At 43.4% G+C, this 19783-nt stretch overlaps 1 protein-coding gene across 10 annotated transcripts in view; it reads right to left on the minus strand.

The window, feature by feature from the left end:
* Positions 1-19783, minus strand: part of LOC147029745 (anoctamin-1-like) — a 129878-nt gene that overhangs the window by 81237 nt on the left and 28858 nt on the right. For 7 of the 10 annotated variants that reach the window (XR_015056066.1, XM_085873037.1, XM_085873033.1 and 4 more), the window contains 4 exons: positions 17328-17657; positions 8886-8972; positions 6617-6715; positions 1061-1212 (listed from right to left, as the gene is read on the minus strand). Coding sequence is in view for 9 of the 10 variants with exons in the window: in XM_085873037.1 (XP_085729163.1) it covers positions 1061-1212; positions 6617-6715; positions 8886-8972; positions 17328-17657 (668 nt within the window). In the remaining variant the exon portion in view is untranslated. The remainder of the gene's footprint in view (positions 1-1060; positions 1213-6616; positions 6716-8885; positions 8973-17327; positions 17658-19783) is intronic. The other 3 variants (XM_085873030.1, XM_085873036.1, XM_085873034.1) reach the window with 3 other exon arrangements.

Consider the following 19783-nt stretch of genomic DNA (forward strand, 5'->3'; position numbering starts at 1 on the left):
TTTTTCTCGGAGGAATTTTCAAAATCGGAGATGGTTACTGTCTGCGCAGGGAATTTTTACATATATACACCAAGTTTCAGGAAGTTTCGATGAAAACTGTGGGCTGTGAAACAAAAAAGTCCACAAGAACAACAACGTGAGTAAGACTTAGAGATCCTCCACGAGGATCTAAAAAAACAAAAACAGGAGCAGGAACAACGACAACAAACAGGAGCAGGAACAGCAACAAAAACAAAAACAAAAACAGGAGCCGGAACAATGACCAAAAAAAAAAAAACTAAAACAGTAGCTGGAACAATGACATAAACCAAAAACAGGAGCAGCAACAAAAAAACAAAACAACAAAAAAAAACAACTCACACACACAAAAATTCTGCCTCAAACTCTCAATGCCAACCTCTGCAAGCAACCACTGCCCTCTGCACTTTACTCCATTGCCTTGTGTGATCCGCTTCCCCAAGAACGCTCTTATTTACAGCACTTTCTGTGTCCCAGACAAATCAGTAGCAATGTCCATTCGGTCACCGTTGACTTGAACAATGGACTTTATCTATTTGGGCTTCAGGGAGTGATATAAGGCAAAACCTTGCAAATTATCTCAATCTAACAGAATGCTCCAGGAATATAAATGTGGTGACTATGGAAACTATTAGAAGGTGGCTGTGGTCGGTATTCCTTTGTTTACACTGGTTCAGATTCCACATCGTCGACTGCTGATCAAGTTCAATAACTAAGCCTTAACACTAAACTACACAAATATCATTGACCTTGTGCAACTAAATAAGTCTGAAGAAACAACAGTTTATGAAAACCCATTTATACCTCGCATACAGTACATGTGTTTATTTATTTTTACCAAACACATCAAACAAATACTGGGAAAAATTCAATAAAAGCCTCACACCAACTTATAACGTTGTTCATTTGAAACAACACTCCAAAAATACATATTCATCAGTTTGGTTTGAAAACTGAATCAAGACAGGTGTAATTAATTAATTTATTTTTAATCTATCCAAGCCCTCTCCCCACTACATTCCAAATATATATGGTTTCTCACAGTTGTTGCTTGTCACGGCTGAAAGGGAGAGAGATGTGTCTCTTGTTATCAGTTCCAGTTGTTGGAATCTGTGGCTGCAACTTCTTCGTCACTCTCTTCCACAATTCCGATAGTACACGCATCACTCCTCGCTCTTCGTCCACTTCATACACCTGCCAGGTAACAATCTCTGGTGAATCGTGCAGTAAATATTCTACAGGTATTTTTGTTTAAGTTGCAGGTGTTTTCCAGAGATTTAGTGCATCATAATACTCTCCATGGAGGTTTTAATTATAGTTTCACTGAATATCCATAATATACCTATAACTTTACTAGCAGCTTGACCAGGCGCTGCACAGGAAGAGAAACGTGAATAAGTAATAATTTGTAGTCAAAGGAAATTTAGAAATTCTAACACCCTCTGTCACCACCAACAGGAATGCTTCACGGTACACATTTACTGAGAGATTTTTCGTTTTTTTGTCACTGGAGTTTGTCAGGGATGTGTGTTGGCCCGCACAATTTTCAGCACTTGTATGGACTGCATTCTGGGGAGGATGTCAGAGAGATCAAGCTGTGGTGCAGCGTTTGGGAATGTCAAGATCTCAGACCTTGATTTTGCAGATGATGCGGTCATCTTTGCGGAGACTCGAGATATCATTTTGGGGGCCCTCGAGGTGCTGAATGAGGAGTTGTTGTCGCTGGGATTACGGGTTTCCTGGGTCAAAACCGAGATCCACACTTTCAGTGACATAATGGATGGTGCTACATTGTCTGTACCTGTTTGTAGCGAGGATGTTGAGGTCACAGAGAGATTCACATCTCTTGGCAGTGATATTCATGTCTCGGCTGGCAGTGAATCAGAGGTCAACAGATGTCTGGGTTGAGCCTGGGGAGTCAAGGATTCACTGGATCATGGGGTGTGGCATTGCCGGTACCTGTGCGGCAGAATGAAAGTCCGAGTCTTCAGGTCCTTGGTGCTTCCTTTCTTCCTTTACGGATGTGAGACTTGGACTCTGATCAGGGATCTGAGATGGAGACTTATTTTATTTGGTACCAGGTCTCTTCGGAGAATCCTTGGCTATCGCGAGTCAGACTTTATGTCCAACGAGCAGTTGTTGAGAGAGACTCAAATGAGATTTGTTACCTATATAGTCCGTGAGTGTCAGCTGCGGCTGTATGAACATGTGGCTCACTTTCCTGATGATAATCCTGATCACCAGATTTTCTCAGCGTGGGAACTTCGTGAGTGGAGGAGGCCAATGGGCCGACCACGTGCCTCGTGGTTGCAGTGGGTTGATCAGCATCCCTAGGACATGGGGATGGGCCAGGCATCTGCCTGGGGGATGGCCAGACAGAGGCCCCTGGAGTATTGGTGGAAAGTGGACGCAGCGAGTTTTGAGAGGTGTGGAAGGTGGGAGCTGCAGGAGCTGTGAAGGCTGTTATAAGTATATTGTCTGTTTGGTTTCGGGGCTGCAAGGGGCCGGGCACGAGATTTTTGCATCTATTGCTAAAAGTTGAAGAGTCCTTGCTGTTTTTAAAGTCCTTGTTGTTTTTTCTCCATCACATCCACGAATATTTGTCATATTTCCTCAATTTCTCTTGAGTCTGATTTTAATTTAGGAACACAACGATTATGGTTAACTATTGTGGAATTGCTCGTCTTTCATCAAAATGGTGAAAATTATGTTTTAAAGACGATTTGATCTACACATTTTGTGCTGGCAATAGCAAGTTAAAAGTGCCCAGTGAAGGAAACAGAATCAATGTGCACGCACGCACGCACGCACGCACGCACACACACACACACACACACACACACACACACACACACACACACACACACACACACACACCGATTGCGCAAAATACATTATTTAGCATTAATACATCATTTTGAAAGTCACGTATTGGCAAGGGAGAGTGAGAGCACCCCCAAGAGAGTCATTTATATGAGGTCGACCCCGCATGTGGTGTTATAATGTCACTCCCTTCTCCCCCTGCATCCAGCATCTCCCTTTTCCACCAATTGCATGATGTTATCGTCAGTGCCTTCAATGCCATCACCTGGCCAGAGGTGGGTGTGGGGCTGGGAGGACCATTCTACTGCAGCATCAATGTGGCTTCCTATTGGCCAGATGCACTGGCACAGAGAAGCACCGCTATTAGCTAGATCTGTGGGGCTTTGCCTTATTGAGGCGATGGTGGGAAGATGCCATCCCAGTGACCGTGCCCTCATCACGTGGAGGGCAACAGGAGATGGAGATGTAAGGGGCTGTAGCTCTGCTGATATTTTGCAACTGTTTAGCCAGAAGAGTCTTTTTAATTTAAGTTGTTCCTGGCTACCCCCAGAACTGTTTTGTGTCCCACACACAGGCTAATGTGTGGCAAGCATTGCCTGTTAGTCAGGATGCATGCAACAATAGCTGGTGTGGCACTTGCATGACCCACTGCACCAGTGAAGGGGTCTGATCTCAACGTAGTCTTTGTGGGGTTTGAACTGCTCACTCCGGGGAGTAGAGTGTAGAGTGCTGTAGCTCTGGTAATCTCATGCCAGAAAGTGGGGCAGATAACAGCAATTTTTGAGAGGAATCATGCAAATGATGATATAAGCATCAAATTTGGCACATTTGTTCTCCAGGGGATTCGAATCAAATCTGCCCGATTTGGCCATTTGAAAATCCAAATTTTTCAAAATTTGGATTTTCAAATGGCCAATTGGGCAGATTTGATCAGAAAGCCCTGCAGAACAGAAATGCCAAATTTGATGCTTGTATCATAATTTGCACGATTTTTCTACTATCTACTACACTAATATGAGGGAGTCCTTTTTGATATTAAAAAAGGTTAAAACATCAAAACATTTATGCAGAGCTTGGGACATGTACTTTAATCCCATAGCCAAAATATACAGTTCAACAAGACTGTCCATGAGCATACACGTGCACATCAGACCAAAGGCTAAAACACATGGTCAATCACACACACACACACACACACACCCTAACCCTGAAGGGCCAAAATGCATCGTCATACAATTGAACCACTCCTCAATATGAGTAGGTCCCCATCCTTTATGAGGAAGGCCTTTTTATATCTAAAAATGTAAATAAAATCAAACATTTAAACAGAACTTTGGATGTTTACTTTAACCCCATGGCCAAAGTACACAGGCTAACAGTAACAAGACTGTCCCATAAGCATACACATGCACCTCAGCCCGAAGGCTGAAGCACATGTTCAATGAAACACATATTGTATATCCTAACCACAAAGGGTCAGAATGCATGGTCATACAATTGACCTCTCCTCGATAGGAGTAAGTCCCGATGACACCCATCAGCAAGGAGAAGAAGCTCCTCTCCAGAGTAAACTGGTCAAACCCTACAAGACATTAAGTCAATATCAGACCCCTTCATTGCAGTGGGTACCAGGAAGCAAGTGCCACACCAGCTATTGCTGCATTCATCCTGACCAACAAGAAATGCCTGCCACGTATTAACCTGTCTAAGGTACACAAAACAGTTCTGGGAGTTGCAAGGAACAAATTTAATTTAAAAAGGCTCTTCTGTCTAAACTCTAAACAGTTGCATAGGCTCTGCCTATTCGGCATGAGCTAAGCAGAGCTGCAGCCCCTTACTTCCCACTAGGATTGTCCTGCAGCTAATACCAGGAAGATAATTTAATTCTCAGTTTTATAGACCAGTGCACCCTAGAGAGTTCCCCTCTGGTTTCCCTCTCCATGGTGGACTGGTCTATAACATTGAAAATCAAATGATCTTCCTGGTATTGGCTGGAATACAACTAAACTGAGATGTAGGGGGCTGTAGCTCTGCTAAGCTCATGCCTATTAGGCGGAGCCTATGCAACTGTTTACCCAGAAGAACCTTAAAATACATGGTGGTGTTTGCCTCCGGATGTGTCCAGACGGTGTTTGTCTCCAGACGTGTCCGGGTTGTGTTTTCTCTAGGTGGTATTTATAGTATCGCTTGTAGAAAATGTATTTCAGTCATTACTTTGTTTCCATCTTCACTGTTATTCTATGCAGAATCATTTTGATGAGACGGTATGAATCGTAATTAACGCTGATATGCTGATAACCTAGTAATGAATGCTGATAACGTAGTAGTGAATGCTGAAAGTGAAAGTAAAGCAAAAGAGTTGTTTAAAAAAAGAAGGAAAAGTGTAATAGAGAATAAGTTTATACTCATCAACATTAATAAAATGAAGATTGTGGGAGAGGCAAAGGAGAAAGGAAAGAAATCTGACAATGGCCTTGTTCAAGATGTGAAAAGTCTATTTGGATGGAATTCAATTCAATGTTGGCAGTGTTATAGATGGTGTCACAATAGGTATAGTAGGTAATAAGTGGGGTTTTCATTTGTAAAAGACATGAAGATAAATCATTTCGTTCAAATATCTTGAAGCTGAAGATCTCCTGCAATGGTGTGGGGCACACTTTGCAATGCCTGAAATAAACTGGTTTGGAACAAGACAAGAAAAGGCCAAGAAGACCCAGACGGACCTCCTCAAGGCAAGCCAAGCACTTGAGGTTACTCAGCTTATGTGAGGCAAGAAAATCAAGTCAGCAGCCAGCAAATGAAATAAGAGCAGGCCTGAACATTATCATCTCATCGAGAACTGCGCACAGAAGGCTGATTGTAGCAGGTGTCCATGGCAGAGTTGCAGCAAATAAATCACTGCGGAGACCACAGATTAAGGTAAAAATAAAATATCTGAAAATCACAAGGCAACACAATGATTGGGCAACTAAACGATGGAATCGGGTCCTCCCGTTTGATGAATGGAAGTTTGATCTTTTGGGATCAAGGAGATGCCAGTTCGTACACCGAAGATCTGGAAAACGTTACAACACAAAATGTTTGCGGCTGACTGTTAAACATGGGGGAGGTCCTCACCAATCACAGTTAGGGATGCATCATGAACCAGTACAAAGCCATAAGGTTTCAAAGTCACTAAGTTGATGGAACAGCAATGTGTATTGCCCTGATGAGCCCCAAGAAGTGCAAACTAGGCAAATCAGCATGGCCAACAAAGAAAAGCATCATGTCCAACACTCAAAGATCTAAACAGATTCACGTTGACTGAAGCACACATTAGCAATACGATAAGAGGTGATCATCAAGATTGCAGTACAGCAGAGATATTTTTAGAAAATGCGTCCAGTACTGTCTCACAGTGGGGCAAACCCTATTAACCAACACTACCTCAATGTATCCCATCAACTGATTGCAGAGCAGGTGTGATGGGAGCAAGTGGTAGATCAGGCAAAATGTTTCGACTTTTTTTTTTAATTGCAAAGTTGATGAACATAATCTCCAAATAGCAAGATAAAGCACCATGCATGATGACAGTCATTGCTGTGGGATGAAGTCGTTGTGGTATGGTTGTCAAGCAACGACAAAACAAACAGTTGCTGCTGATATACTAAAGAATCATCTGCGTTGGTAAAGAAAGTAGAATCACTGAACTTGCTCCTGTGATGTAAAAATACTTATCTCCTTAAACATACTTTCTTCCAACACACAAGTCCCTATCAAGCTCTCATTTTCTTACCCTTTTTGTGGGCATTTTGATTTTCATGAACTCTGCTTCTCGAAGCAGTACATGCCACGGAACATGCACGCGCACAAATCCAAGACCATGGGTCTTCTTCTGTTTGAGGGAAATAATGTCACACATGTGTAATATGTAATAACGTTCACAAATAATGTAATAACGTTCACAAAAAGAGCTGGCGTTGAGTTAAACTATATTCAATACTAAACAGTGCGAGCGACAACTTGGACTGAAAAAACAACAACTTGGGAATGCAATAGAACCTGGGAATAGGATAGATATACCGTCATGCATTTTGAACAGGAACTTTAGTTGGGGGTTTGGAAGAGTCGGGATTTGAAAAAAATAACACATACAAGGACTGACATTGAGATCAGCACAAAAATCTGGACTGCTGCTTGATGAGATATCGAAACTGATAATTTAGCTATATTTGAGAATTGCATAAAGCTGTGATTGGAGGTAGCTTACTGGAGAGTTATTGTGAGAGTTATTGAGTATACAGGTTGCTATACTACTGAACTCATGGTTAGGTTTTTAAACTTGGACTCAAACAGGTTTGGCTTGAGTTAGTTTGTTGAAAATGAATTTAAGATTTAATAATAATTGCCCTCTCAAAAAAGACCTGGATAAAGGAAGGACTTAGGGAATCCTTGGCACTGATTCTGAAACTGGCCCAGACGGCATCAGCACGTGTGACTTAAAAACCTGCTCTGCTGCTCTCGCACATCGTATTTCTGCTCTGTTCACCTTGTCATTTGCCCAAAGTCATCTTCCATCTGCATGGAAGTAAGCCAACATCACTACATTGCACAAACACTGTGCAAAACCAGATTATCTTAACTACAGACCTATTGGCTTACTTCCAATCATCAGCAAGATCATGGAATCCATCTTCACATTTGACATCAAATCCTTCCTCTTCTCCAGCAGCCTGATCTCAGACCATCATTTTGGATGCAGACCTTGTCACTCTACCCTGTAGGCCTACATGCTACTTCTGCTCTCCCAAAAATGAATGGAGGCCCTCAATCTCAGACATGAGATCAGGGCAATATCCCAGGGCATATCTCGAGCATTTCACACAGTTTGGCACTCCACTGTGCCCTCCAAACTCACTGCCTATAGCATCAAAGACCACCTTCTTAAATGGCTTCCTGATGTTCTCCACTATCATAGCCAATGTGTAGCTCTCAACAGGATCCTCTTATCGCTTCTTCGTGTTAAGGCTGGAGTATCCCAAAGCAGTGTCTTGGGCCCAGTCCTATTCTCTAATCTTCATCAATGATCTTTCAAACTCTCTGGAAAATCCTCTTTATCTCCTTGCTGATGACTTCACCTTCTGCTGAAGCATCCCTCATCCTTCAGGTAGGCAGACAGTAACCTCTTCCTTCTCTGCAGACATTGATATAATCAGGAGCTTGTCCTACACTTGAAATATGTCGTTCGATCCAGACAAATCTCACACTCTCATTCTGTCTCTCCAAATAGACTGTCTGGCGAATCATACCATCTATCATCTGGCGAACCCTCTCAACTACTTCCTTAACAATCGTCTTGAAGAAGTTAAGTCAATCAAACATTTTGGCCTCATCATCAGCCATGATCTTTCTTGGGCAAACCACATATTTTGGCCTCCAAAGTCAGCTATCGGCTGAGCATCCCCTGCCATGCAAAAGTCTTTCATCGGCACAGCTGAAATTATATTTGATAGACCTTCATCTGCATATTGCTCAATCATTTGGGCTGGTGCTCTTGCTTCACACTTTGCCTCGTTTCATGCCGTGGAAACCATGGCCTTAAATAATCATTGGTATCTCCCGTGATGAAGCTGAGTCTCTGAGCCTACTATCTTCACATCGCAGACAGGTTGCTGGTCTCTCTGTGTTCTATCATCTCCTTTCTGGTGTTTTACATCCTTTGCCCATTCTGTGCTCTATCACCTCCTCCCCCCTCCTTCACACCCCCACCAGGTTAACCCCTTCCTAGTGAAATTCCCAAAATCCAGAGGGAGCTGAAATTGGGATTGTTGATCAGATGAATCAAAACATTATGAAGTAAATAATTTTTTTTAACTGCCCTTGATAACACGTATTTCTTTCTTGCAGGTAGAAAAATATAATAAAAAAATTGTTTTATAACGACAAAAAGGAAAGGTATTGATGGTGATGATGATGATGGTGATGATGGGAAGGTGTAAAGCCATTGAAAAAGATAGCTTTCCTTGCATGAAAAAAGACGAAAAATCCGAATAAAAAGTCGTTACCGTCTGCCATCGATCAGGCGACAGGTTGTTGGGCTGAGGCTTTGAGTACAAAACGTTAAGTTCTGAAACACAGCCACCTGGTTCCACCTAGCTATGCCAAGCAGAAGAAGAAAAAAAGACAAAAAGATCAGAAAAACTAGGGTCCAAAAATACAATTTAAAAATCATCCCAACAAATAAGTCTGTTCAGTTCTATCTGGCATGGCTTTACATTATGAGGGTATCCAAGTATCCAAGTAGAAAGGAGTATGTCTTCAAGCAAAAAAAAATGGTTGGTTCATTTTTCACAAGACTAATTATAATCCAACACCCATTTCGTGGTTAATTCAAGATTTTTCGACCAAACAACGTTGGTGAGTAAAACGCACAAAACCCCACACAATATGCATTGTTAAGATCAGTGACGTCACAATTTCCCCATGATGTAGTGCATCACTTCATCATTGACAACTGGCAGGGGTATCTGACGTTGCCCAGTGCTGTTCTAATCCTTTGGCATTTTGAAGAAATAAAATTTTGGTTTTTTTCTATTTTTTTTTTTTGTGGGGGCCTAAAACACTTCCCTACAGCCACTAAAAAATGGGACTGGGATTATTTAATATTACCTGTCATATAGCTATAAAGGCTAAAGCACTATGATAGAGCGATTAAAAAAAAATTACAAAAAATCCAACTTTTATTTTCAAAATTTTCAAGTTAGTTTTGCCTAAAACACTCATCAGCACTCACTGATGAACCTCTGAAAGTTTGACGAAGATCCGCTTGACCAGCGATGAAAAAAATGGCGACACACAGACAGACATCTCTCATAGTATTAGACGAAACTATACATCAAATTAAAAGAGTGAGCTGTCAGAAAAACATGGAGTAAAGGAAAAAAACTCACAGACAGGTCGATTGCCTCTCGATTGTATTCGTGTCGCCTCTATGATGATAATGACGTTGATGATATGATTATTATTATCTTTCCAAAACGAAGTTTTTGCAAGATCTGTTACTTGGTAAGTTTTTTTGTTTGTTCGTCTGTAATCATTGGATTTTTCACCTTTATATCACTCTGTAGAGCACAATTCTCATCGGAAACTCTTGTGGGTACACATATCGTAGTATTATTACAATACCCTTCAGCACACATAAAGGTCAAGGTCAAGGTCAAAGGTCAAGGTCACTTTGCGGTAAATCATGGAGGTCGACGAAACCCATATTTTTTGAGTAATTTTAATCGAATCATCTCCAAACTTTATGGGAATGTAGTATATGGTCTGGCGCTCAGCTGATTAGTTTTTGGTGGTGATTGGCCTTGACCTTCATGGTTAGTGCCTGAGGTCAAACATATTTGACCCCAAGGTCAAATATTCAAGTTTTAGGAACCATATCGTGTAGTACCTCAAATAGAACACCTCGATGAGTGCTTTCTAGATATGTCAAGCTTGAGACATTATGACGTCACTTGGTGACATTATGAGGCAAACGCATATTTTTCATGGTTACTCTGTAGAACGATTCTCATCGGAATCTGTCGTAGGCAGATATTCCTCAAGGAGTCGCTCCTGGTGGATAGCAGCTCTGTTCACCTCAGTGTGACCTTAAAGAAGTCACACGTGGTCACCTTTTGGCAAGATGATGGCAGGGTGATATTGGTTTTTATTATTATTGTTATCATCATCATCATCATGAGATTGTATCCATCTAAATTACCTTGTGGTATCACAGAAGAAAACTCAAAGAGCACTCGGTAGAGCGCATACCTCCACCACCAAATGCCTGATCCAGCCCATTAACTTTTTGAAGTGTGCTAATGCATAGTTTTGGCCCTTTCTTTCTAAGGAGAAGAATCATGTGAAAAATAAAATAATTCTTGAATCCGGATTCAGATCTTCTCCAAAATTTAATCAATTCGTTCTTGTCACACACCAAACCTGTCCACCAAGTTTCATACGAATCCGTCCAAACTTTTTGAGATATCATGAAATATATCAGTTTCCCCTGATCTCTCAATGGTAAAGAATCATTTCAAAAATTTTCGGATCCAGATTTGGATCTTCGCCAAAATTGAATTAATTCTTCCTCGTCATACACCCGATGTTTTCACCAAGTTCCATCCAGATCCGTGTACATCTTTTTGAGATGTCGTGCTATATATCGTTTTTAGCCCAATCCCACAATGGTGAAGAATCACTTAAAAATTTCAAGTAGTCGGATCCGGATCCGGATCTTCACCAAAATCTAATCAGTTCGTCCGTGTCATATCACACACCCAACCTGTCCACAAAATTTCATCCGGATCCGTCCACAACTTTTTGAGATATCCTGCACACAAACAGACAAACAGACAGAGAGGGGGGTGAAAACATAACCTCCTTCCACTTTCGGTGGCGGAGGAAACAATACATCTAAATGACATTTGGGATATTCAACAAATGCAACGATCATCTGCTTTTGTTGTTTTGAAACACAAATATGCAACTTCGTTAAAGTTGGGAAGTCACAGGCCAAGTTTTACCCAGTTGCTTCTTTGAAACACATACTTTTGTTTCTTGTGCTCCAAAATTGGCCGGTCTATGTCAATGCCACAACAACATTTGTATGATGTTGTTTGCTATGCTAAGACTCAAGATCTTCTCTTAATGTTCCATGACTTCAGCACGTATTTTCTATCCTTTTGCCAATTCGGGTAAACTAATTTTCTCCCATTTGTGAATGGGCCTTGTTTATCCTTTCTTGGAATTGGTTAATATTGAGAATCAGAAAGGAAACAATATGAACATTGATGAAAATATCAAAGTGCCTGAGGCAAGTCCCAGCCTTGTGAGATTGAAGGGTGACAGAGATATTAGTAGTTGTAACATCTGCCAAAGCATTCATGCTGTCTTGTATGGAATAAAAATTGCACACAAGGCCAAAGGGAGAACCGTTCCACAAAATGGTGTACAGTGTATCCACACTCCTGGGCTCTGATGAACAGATGTGGAACTTGTGAATGGCAGAATATGGAGGGAAAGTCTATTAATTAGTAATTTGGATTATTTTTGCGGGAAGTTCTATTGAATGTGAACTTCTTGAATGCCCTCCCACTCTCCCACAATCCTGCACCCTCCCTTGACATTAATTTATTTGTAGACATGTCAAATCGATGTTATCCTCCATTTCTGCTACTCTGTGCTCTCTCGTGTGCTGATCCTCCTTTGATGATTTCGGTTATTAAGAGAGATGTATTAATTGATTGAAGCATTTGTATTTCACAAATGCTTTCTGCATTGTTTGGATGGTGAGCGCCACTTTGGATTTCTGCACTGAGTGTTATCTGCCTATATTTACATTACTTAGTAGTTTATTAAAAGTCTGCATTGAACAAGGTAAGCAATAGGCTGAAATTAGAAGAAATTTCAGCCTGAAATCACTGATGGAAAATTGCCATGAAATTGTAATGTACATGGTGGTATGGTATATATTTAACCTTGCGTTCACTGATTGGCTGATTTGTGCTTGGCGTTATCATTTAGCGATCAGATTGGGTGCCCCTATTGAGCACAATTCAACCATGAAATGAACATTATCGGAAAGAGTCGTTTTGGCTTTGTGAAACTAGACCAGGTAGGTCAGGTATGGCAGCATGCGCCGGAGCAGCGCGTCACTGCGTCGACTTTCCGCCAGTCTTTCAGGGGCCTCCATCTGGCCATACATCCAGGCAGATGCATGCCCCATCCCCATCTCCTTAAGATGCTGATCAACCTGTTGCAACCACGGGGCATGTGATTGGCCCATTTTCCTCCTCCACTCACGAGGCTCCCTCGCTGAGAAAATCTGGTGAGCAGGAACAGCATCAGGAAAACGAGCCACATGTCCATACAGCTGCAACTGACACTCACGGACTCTGCAGGTAACAAATCTCATTTGAATCTCTCTCAGCAACTGGTCATTGGACACAAAATCAGCGATAGCCAAGGAATCTCTGAAGAGACCTGGTACCAAAGGAATTAAGTGTCCGTCTCAAATCTCTTGTCAGAGACAAAGTCGCACATCCGTAGAGCAAGACTGGAAGCACCAAGGACTTAAAGACTCAGACTTTCATCCTCCTTCCAAGGTACCAACAGCGCCACACCCCATGCATAACTCTCCAGGCCCGACACAGACATCTCTTGACCTCTGGCTCGCAGCCAACAGAGACATGAATATCACTGCCAAGGGAAGTGAATCTCTCCATGACCTCAACATCCTCACCACAAACAGGAACAGACAAGACAGCAGCATCCAAGATGTCAATGAAAGCCTGAATCTTAATTTTGACCCAGGAAACCTGTAATCCCAGCATCTCCGACTCCTCATTCAGCACCTCGAGGACCCCAAAATGATATCCAGTCTCTGCAAAAATGACTGCATTATCAGCGAAATCAAGGTCAGAGATATTGACATTCCCAAAAGATGCACCACAGCTGGATCTCTCCGACATCCTCCCAATAATCCAGTGCATGCAAGTGCTGAAAAGTGTGGGGGCAAGTACACACCCCGACGAACTCCAGTAACAATTGGAAATAAGTCAGAGCTGGTATCACCACATCTCGCAGCACTCTCAGTACCAGAGGATCGTTCAGACATCAAATTGATCAGTTTTGGTGGCATCCTACAAAGACCAAGAATCCTCCAGAGAGCATCCCGATTCACTGAATCAAACACTTTGCAGAGATCAACAAAGGCTGCAAGGAACCCCTGCTGAAACTCTCGTCTGCGTTCATTGAGGACCCGAAGAGCAAGGATACGTTCAATCACTGACCACTTTGGTGTAAAGCTTGACTGCTCTGGTGCTCAAGCAGATGCTGGTGAATCCTATCAAGAATTATCCACGCAAAGACCTTGCCCACCACTTAGAGCAGCGTCACCCCCCGGTAGTTGGTGCAGTCTTGGTGATCACCCTTCCCTGTCCAAAGAGGGACAACAAGGCCCCTCTTCCAGTCAGGTGGGATGATGTTTGTGTTCGAGCAGAGCACAGAACTGCATGCAATGACACGAGTACAACATTTCTTCCAGCCTTGAGAAGTTCAGCATGGATGCCCCAGACTCCAGGAGCTTTACCCCATTTCAACTGGTTCACAGCAGCCTGTGTTTTCACAAATGAAGGTGGATCACAGTTGATTCGAGGGTCAGCAATAGTGATAGTAATACCCCTGACATCCAACTCAGCAGCTGGTTGGTCAGCCTGGTACAGCTGCTCAAAGTAACCGGCCCAGCGGGCCTTCACTTCGGACTCCTCTGTCAAGAGCCCACCACCCTCCACTCTAACTGCAGTACACCGAGTGACGGCCTTGGAGGAACGCAATGCTTGAATTCCCCTGTAAGCAGGATGAGAATCATTTGACCACAGATGATGCTCTACCCCCTCACAGATTCATCGCACATAGGCCTCCTTGTCCACGCTGAGTGCACGTACAGTTTTACGCCTCAGTTCCCTGAACAGCTCAGCTCTGCCATTCAGCCTGGCTCTGCTACTCTGAGAAATGGTATCCAGTATCCCTTGAGAGACAAAATTCTTCTTCGCCCTCTGGTGAGTTCTAAGACATCCACCGGCAACATCAAGGATGGTGGTCTTGAAGGCACTCCACAACTCTTCAGGATCCCCCAAAGCACGCAGAACCCCCAAATCTCCACTCAGCCCTTTCACAAACTCCTCAGCTACTCTCTAATCCTTGAGCTTGCCAACATTCCACCAAGGCTGTGATGGTGCCATTCTCCTGGATATAAGCTGCAACTTCAGAGTTGTTATTACAAGCATATGGTCTGTATTGTGTAACTGAACACTCCGGTAAACACGGTAGTTCTGGATTATCCTCCAGCGACTGTCAATGAGCACATGGACAATCTCCTTTGCCACACCACCAGCATTGGAATACTAAGTCCTGCAATGAGCCTGTGGGCAATGAAACCATGAAGCAGCCTCACTCAGGCCACAACTTTTGCAAAATCAAGGAACTTAGTGCTATTCAGGTTCACAGTTCCTGACCCATGGGGACCAACACACGTCTCATAACCATCCCTGTCAGTTCCAGGTGATGCATCGAAATCTCCCAAGACGAGAAGTGTATCTCGTCTGGGGCACTGGTCAACCACAGACTCAAGCATGGCATAGAATGCATCCTTCACACTGAGATCATTTCCCTCAGTCGGAGCATATACAGAGACCAAGGGAACAACACCCATGGAGTGACAAATCCTTAGTCCCGTAAGATGCTCTTTGACCGGTGTTACCTCAATTACCATTGGGGTCAGATTATTGGACACAGTTACAGCAACTCCTTGGGCATGATAACCATCAGAGCGACCAGACCAATAGTAGCTGTAAACATCCACCATGATCTCACCACTATCCGGTCACCGAACCTCAGAGAGTGCTGCAATACCGATGTCCAAACGCTTGAGGACAGATTATAAGAGAGACAGGTGATCAACCTCTCTTAGGGATAGGACATTCCAGGTACCAACGCGAAGGGACCACCTCAGGTTAACCCAAGGAGACCGCCGTCCGGTGGACGATACATCAGCACCACTCCACCACGCACCACTTGAATCTGACTCAGGAAGTTTACCCCATGCTTTTCCTCATATCATTAAGGAATGGGGGTCCTGAAGGCTTTGCCCCAATCGCTTCACCCAGAAAGCTGCCCTGTGAAGGGCAGCAGCACAGGAGGTACTCCGACAGAGTTGGTTTTCAGTTTTCTTTGCGTTTTTGTGTCTTACGGAATGAAGGGTTTTACGATGGCCGGAGTGCAAATCCTGCCACCAACCTCCTAAAAAAAAGTAACCCAACTGCAGGAGGACGTCCGCAGACACAGTAGGGCATGAGATATGGATGGACGTTGGCTCACAAGGAGCTCCTCCGCCCCTTGACAGGTTTTGTTTTTAGTCCTGCTGGGTGTCCATATCCATACACCCTCCTCACCAGGAAACCTGGTGGGGGAGATGGTTTAGTTGCCGACAACCCGACCATGAAACAGGTTACTATAGGTTTATATGATACCTGCAGCAAGTCTCAGATCTAATCTGGCTTCACCTGACAATATTAGATCAGTGGGACAAAAATTACTCCATCAGACCATGAACTAATCTTCCATGCTGATCACATTAATAATAATATATGAGTTCCCTTACAAGGAACTTTGACACAGGAGGTAGCCATTAGGCACATCAATGCCTTTGCTATTATTTCCAACTTCGGTTGTTTGTCTGCACTGTATCCTATTAAATGTTGAGCATCAAGCATGGAAGCATCATGTACCATTTTTAAATTCCTTGGTATGAATCAGCCAGGGTTCAGAACCACCAACCTCCCAGCATCAATGCAGATGCTCCAGCCATTACACAACCAAGTTTGGCTAATCATACATTATAACTTACCCAAGAATATTTTCATAGCAAATTCAAACACAAATTGACATGTCAGTTTCTCAGAAAACTTCACCTCTGGCTGTTGCTTTTACAACTGCATTGTTCGGATATTATTATGATGATTTAACATTTCCCAAAAGTAGCAAGTTGCCCATGCACGCGTGGGATTCCAAACGGGGTAAGGATTGAAGTGGTAAAAATGCAAATGGCGTCTTCTGTCATCGAGCCAGCAAGCTGGGAGCAACAATTCACGTTTATTGCCACATCTGATGCAATTCAAATGCTCTAATGGTGGCGAGGTGCTCTGTTTGAAAATGTTTGTTCGATATATGTCGCTTTATGATGCCAAGAATCCATAATAAAAATTTATATTGGTGTCAAAGCCAGTAATCAATTTCAAATTAATAGGAGGGTGTTTTATTTATTATTGGTGTACAATACTTTATAAGTATTTTCTTTTGCATTTACACTTAAAGATGAGAGTTGTTTGACTGCTTAACTTATTGAACCCTGACTCTTAAAAAAGGTAATAAGCAATTTACTCCTCGACAAGAGTTGTATAATTAGTCAATGTGTAGAATATACCATGATTAGTGTTCAACGATTACAATTAATAAATGTTCTAAATATTTTTACATTAGAAACGAGATTGTAAGGGGGTTCTCATGGCGATGCTAAAAAAATGAAGGGTAGAGGCAAAATAAGTGCAAAACATTTTTTCAGTAGAATGAGCACTGATAGGACAAGGGGGCACAGTTAAAATGTAAAGGACAGGAGAGTTATGACTGTAGTAAGGCAGGGGCGTCTTTCACTCAGAGAGTAGTGAATGCATGGAATGGTTTCCCTACAAGGGTAATAAAATTTAGATCAGTGGATAATTTAAAAATTGAGTTGGGTAGGTATCTGCAAGTAGTGGCACGGGGGAGTATTGAGATATTGGGATGATTGTGCAGACTTGATGGTCATAATGGCCAACTCCTGCATTAAATTTGCTTGCATTTCCTTGCATAATCATTACAATTAAAGAGTTGTAAAACAAGTATCTGGTCCTCTCAACGATTCGCACCTCTTCGTCTTTTTCCAGGTGGAGGCCTGCTTCAAGAAGGTGTTTCTCAAACTCATCTCGTCGCCGTCGCTTTTCTCCCTCATCCTCAGGAGAACTTTCACTCACAGGACCATCACCGCCAGTCTCCTCCACATCAATTGACCCATACTTCACCTCTTCAGCATCCACTCTTCCATCAGTATTCAGATCGAGTCCAGCTGAGGGTGGAGGCCGAGCCTGGCGATATCGATAGCTCAACACAAAGTCAACACGTCTTCTCCCATCGTTAAAATATGGGCCTGTAACTTTAAGTCCGGAATGGTGTGCATGTGGTGGAAGGATGTCGAACATCTGTGGAAAAAGGGAGGAAGTTCAGGAAAGCAGCAAGAAGTAGGGTGATGATATAATATAAAGAGTTAGAATTCAAGTATGAGCATTGGTTTAAGTCATTTGTAGTCAAAGTCCTGGGAAAAAAAAAAACAAAGAAAAAAGTTTTGTGCTGGAATTTGGTCTAATTGTCAAAGTTTCTTGATGATAAATTAAAATAAACTTCTTTTCTCGAACTTGCTGGATAAACATTTATTTAATTATTTACTCTCCTCTCTCTCTCTCTCTCTCTCTCTCTCTCTCTCTCTCTCTCTCTCTCTCTCTCTCTCTCTCTCTCTCTCTCTCTCTCTCTCTCTCTCTCTCTCTCTCTCTCGCGGTCTCTCCCTCGGTCTCTCCCTCGGTCTCTCTCTCTCCCGCGGTCTCCCCCTCGGTCTCTCTCTCTCCCTCGGTCTCCCCCTCGGTCTCTCCCTCGGTCTCCCCATCGGTCTCTCCCTCGGTCTCTCCCTCGGTCTCTCTCTCTCTCTCTCTCTCTCTCTCTCTCTCTCTCTCTCTCTTGCTCTCTCTCTCTCTCTCGGTCTCTCTCTCGGTCTCTCTCTCTCTCTCTCTCTCTCTCTCTCTCTCTCTCTCTCTCTCTCTCTCTCTCTCTCTCTCTCTCTCTCTCTCTCTCTCTCTCTCTCTCCCTGTCTCTCTCTCTCTCTCTCTCTCTCTCTCTCTCTCTCTCTCTCTCTCTCTCTCTCTCTCTCTCTCTCTCTCTCTCTCTCTCTCTCTCTCTCTCTCTCTCTCTCTCTCTCTCTCTCTCTCTCTCTCTCTCTCTCTCTCTCTCTCTCTCTCTCTCTCTCTCTCTCTCTCTCTCTCTCTCTCTCTCTCTCTCTCTCTCTCTCTCTCTCTCTCTCTCTCTCTCTCTCTCTCTCTCTCTCTCTCTCTCTCTCTCTCTCTCTCTCTCTCTCTCTCTCTCTCTCTCTCTCTCTCTCTCTCTCTCTCTCTCTCTCTCTCTCTCTCTCTCTCTCTCTCTCTCTCTCTCTCTCTCTCTCTCTCTCTCTCTCTCTCTCTCTCTCTCTCTCTCTCTCTCTCTCTCTCTCTCTCTCTCTCTCTCTCTCTCTCTCTCTCTCTCTCTCTCTCTCTCTCTCTCTCTCTCTCTCTCTCTCTCTCTCTCTCTCTCTCTCTCTCTCTCTCTCTCTCTCTCTCTCTCTCTCTCTCTCTCTCTCTCTCTCTCTCTCTCTCTCTCTCTCTCTCTCTCTCTCTCTCTCTCTCTCTCTCTCTCTCTCTCTCTCTCTCTCTCTCTCTCTCTCTCTCTCTCTCTCTCTCTCTCTCTCTCTCTCTCTCTCTCTCTCTCTCTCTCTCTCTCTCTCTCTCTCTCTCTCTCTCTCTCTCATGGTCCCTCTCTCTCTCTCTCTCTCTCTCTCTCTCTCTCTCTCTCTCTCTCTCTCTCTCTCTCTCTCTCTCTCTCTCATGGTCTCCCTCATGGTCTCTCTCTCTCTCACGGTCTCTCTCTCATGGTCTCTCTGTCTCTCTCTCTGTCTCTCGGTCTCTCATGGTCTCTCTCTCTCATGGTCTCTCTCTCATGCTCTCTCTCTCTCTCTCTCTCTCTCTCTCTCTCTCTCTCTCTCTCTCTCTCTCTCTCTCTCTCTCTCTCTCTCTCTCTCTCTCTCTCTCATGGTCTCTCACGGTCTCTCTCCCACATTTTCTCTCTCTCTCTCTCTCTCTCTCTCTCTCTCTCTCTCTCTCTCTCTCTCTCTCTCTCTCATGGTCTCTCTCCCTCATGGTCTCTCTCCCTCATGGTCTCTCATGGTCTCTCTCCCTCATGGTCTCTCATGGTCTCTCTCCCTCATGGTCTCTCATGGTCTCTCTCTCTCTCTCTCTCTCTCTCTCTCTCTCTCTCTCTCTCTCTCTCTCTCTCTCTCTCTCTCTCTCTCTCTCTCTCTCTCTCTCTCTCTCTCTCTCTCTCTCTCTCTCTCTCTCTCTCTCTCTCTCTCTCTCTGTGTCTCTCTCGGTCTCCCCATCTCTCTCTGTCTCTCTCTGCCTCTCTCTGTCTCTGTCTCTTTCTGTCTCTCTGTGTCTGTCTGTCTGTCTGTCTGTCTCTCTCTCTCTGTCTCTCTCTCGGTCTCCCCATCTCTCTCTGTCTTGATGGTAGAACAAGAATACTTGAGGCT

This window comes from Eptatretus burgeri, chromosome 3, assembly GCF_056783735.1.
Source record: "Eptatretus burgeri isolate ZD-2024b chromosome 3, Ebu_testis_v1, whole genome shotgun sequence".
NCBI classification, from domain to species: Eukaryota; Metazoa; Chordata; class Myxini; order Myxiniformes; family Myxinidae; genus Eptatretus; species Eptatretus burgeri.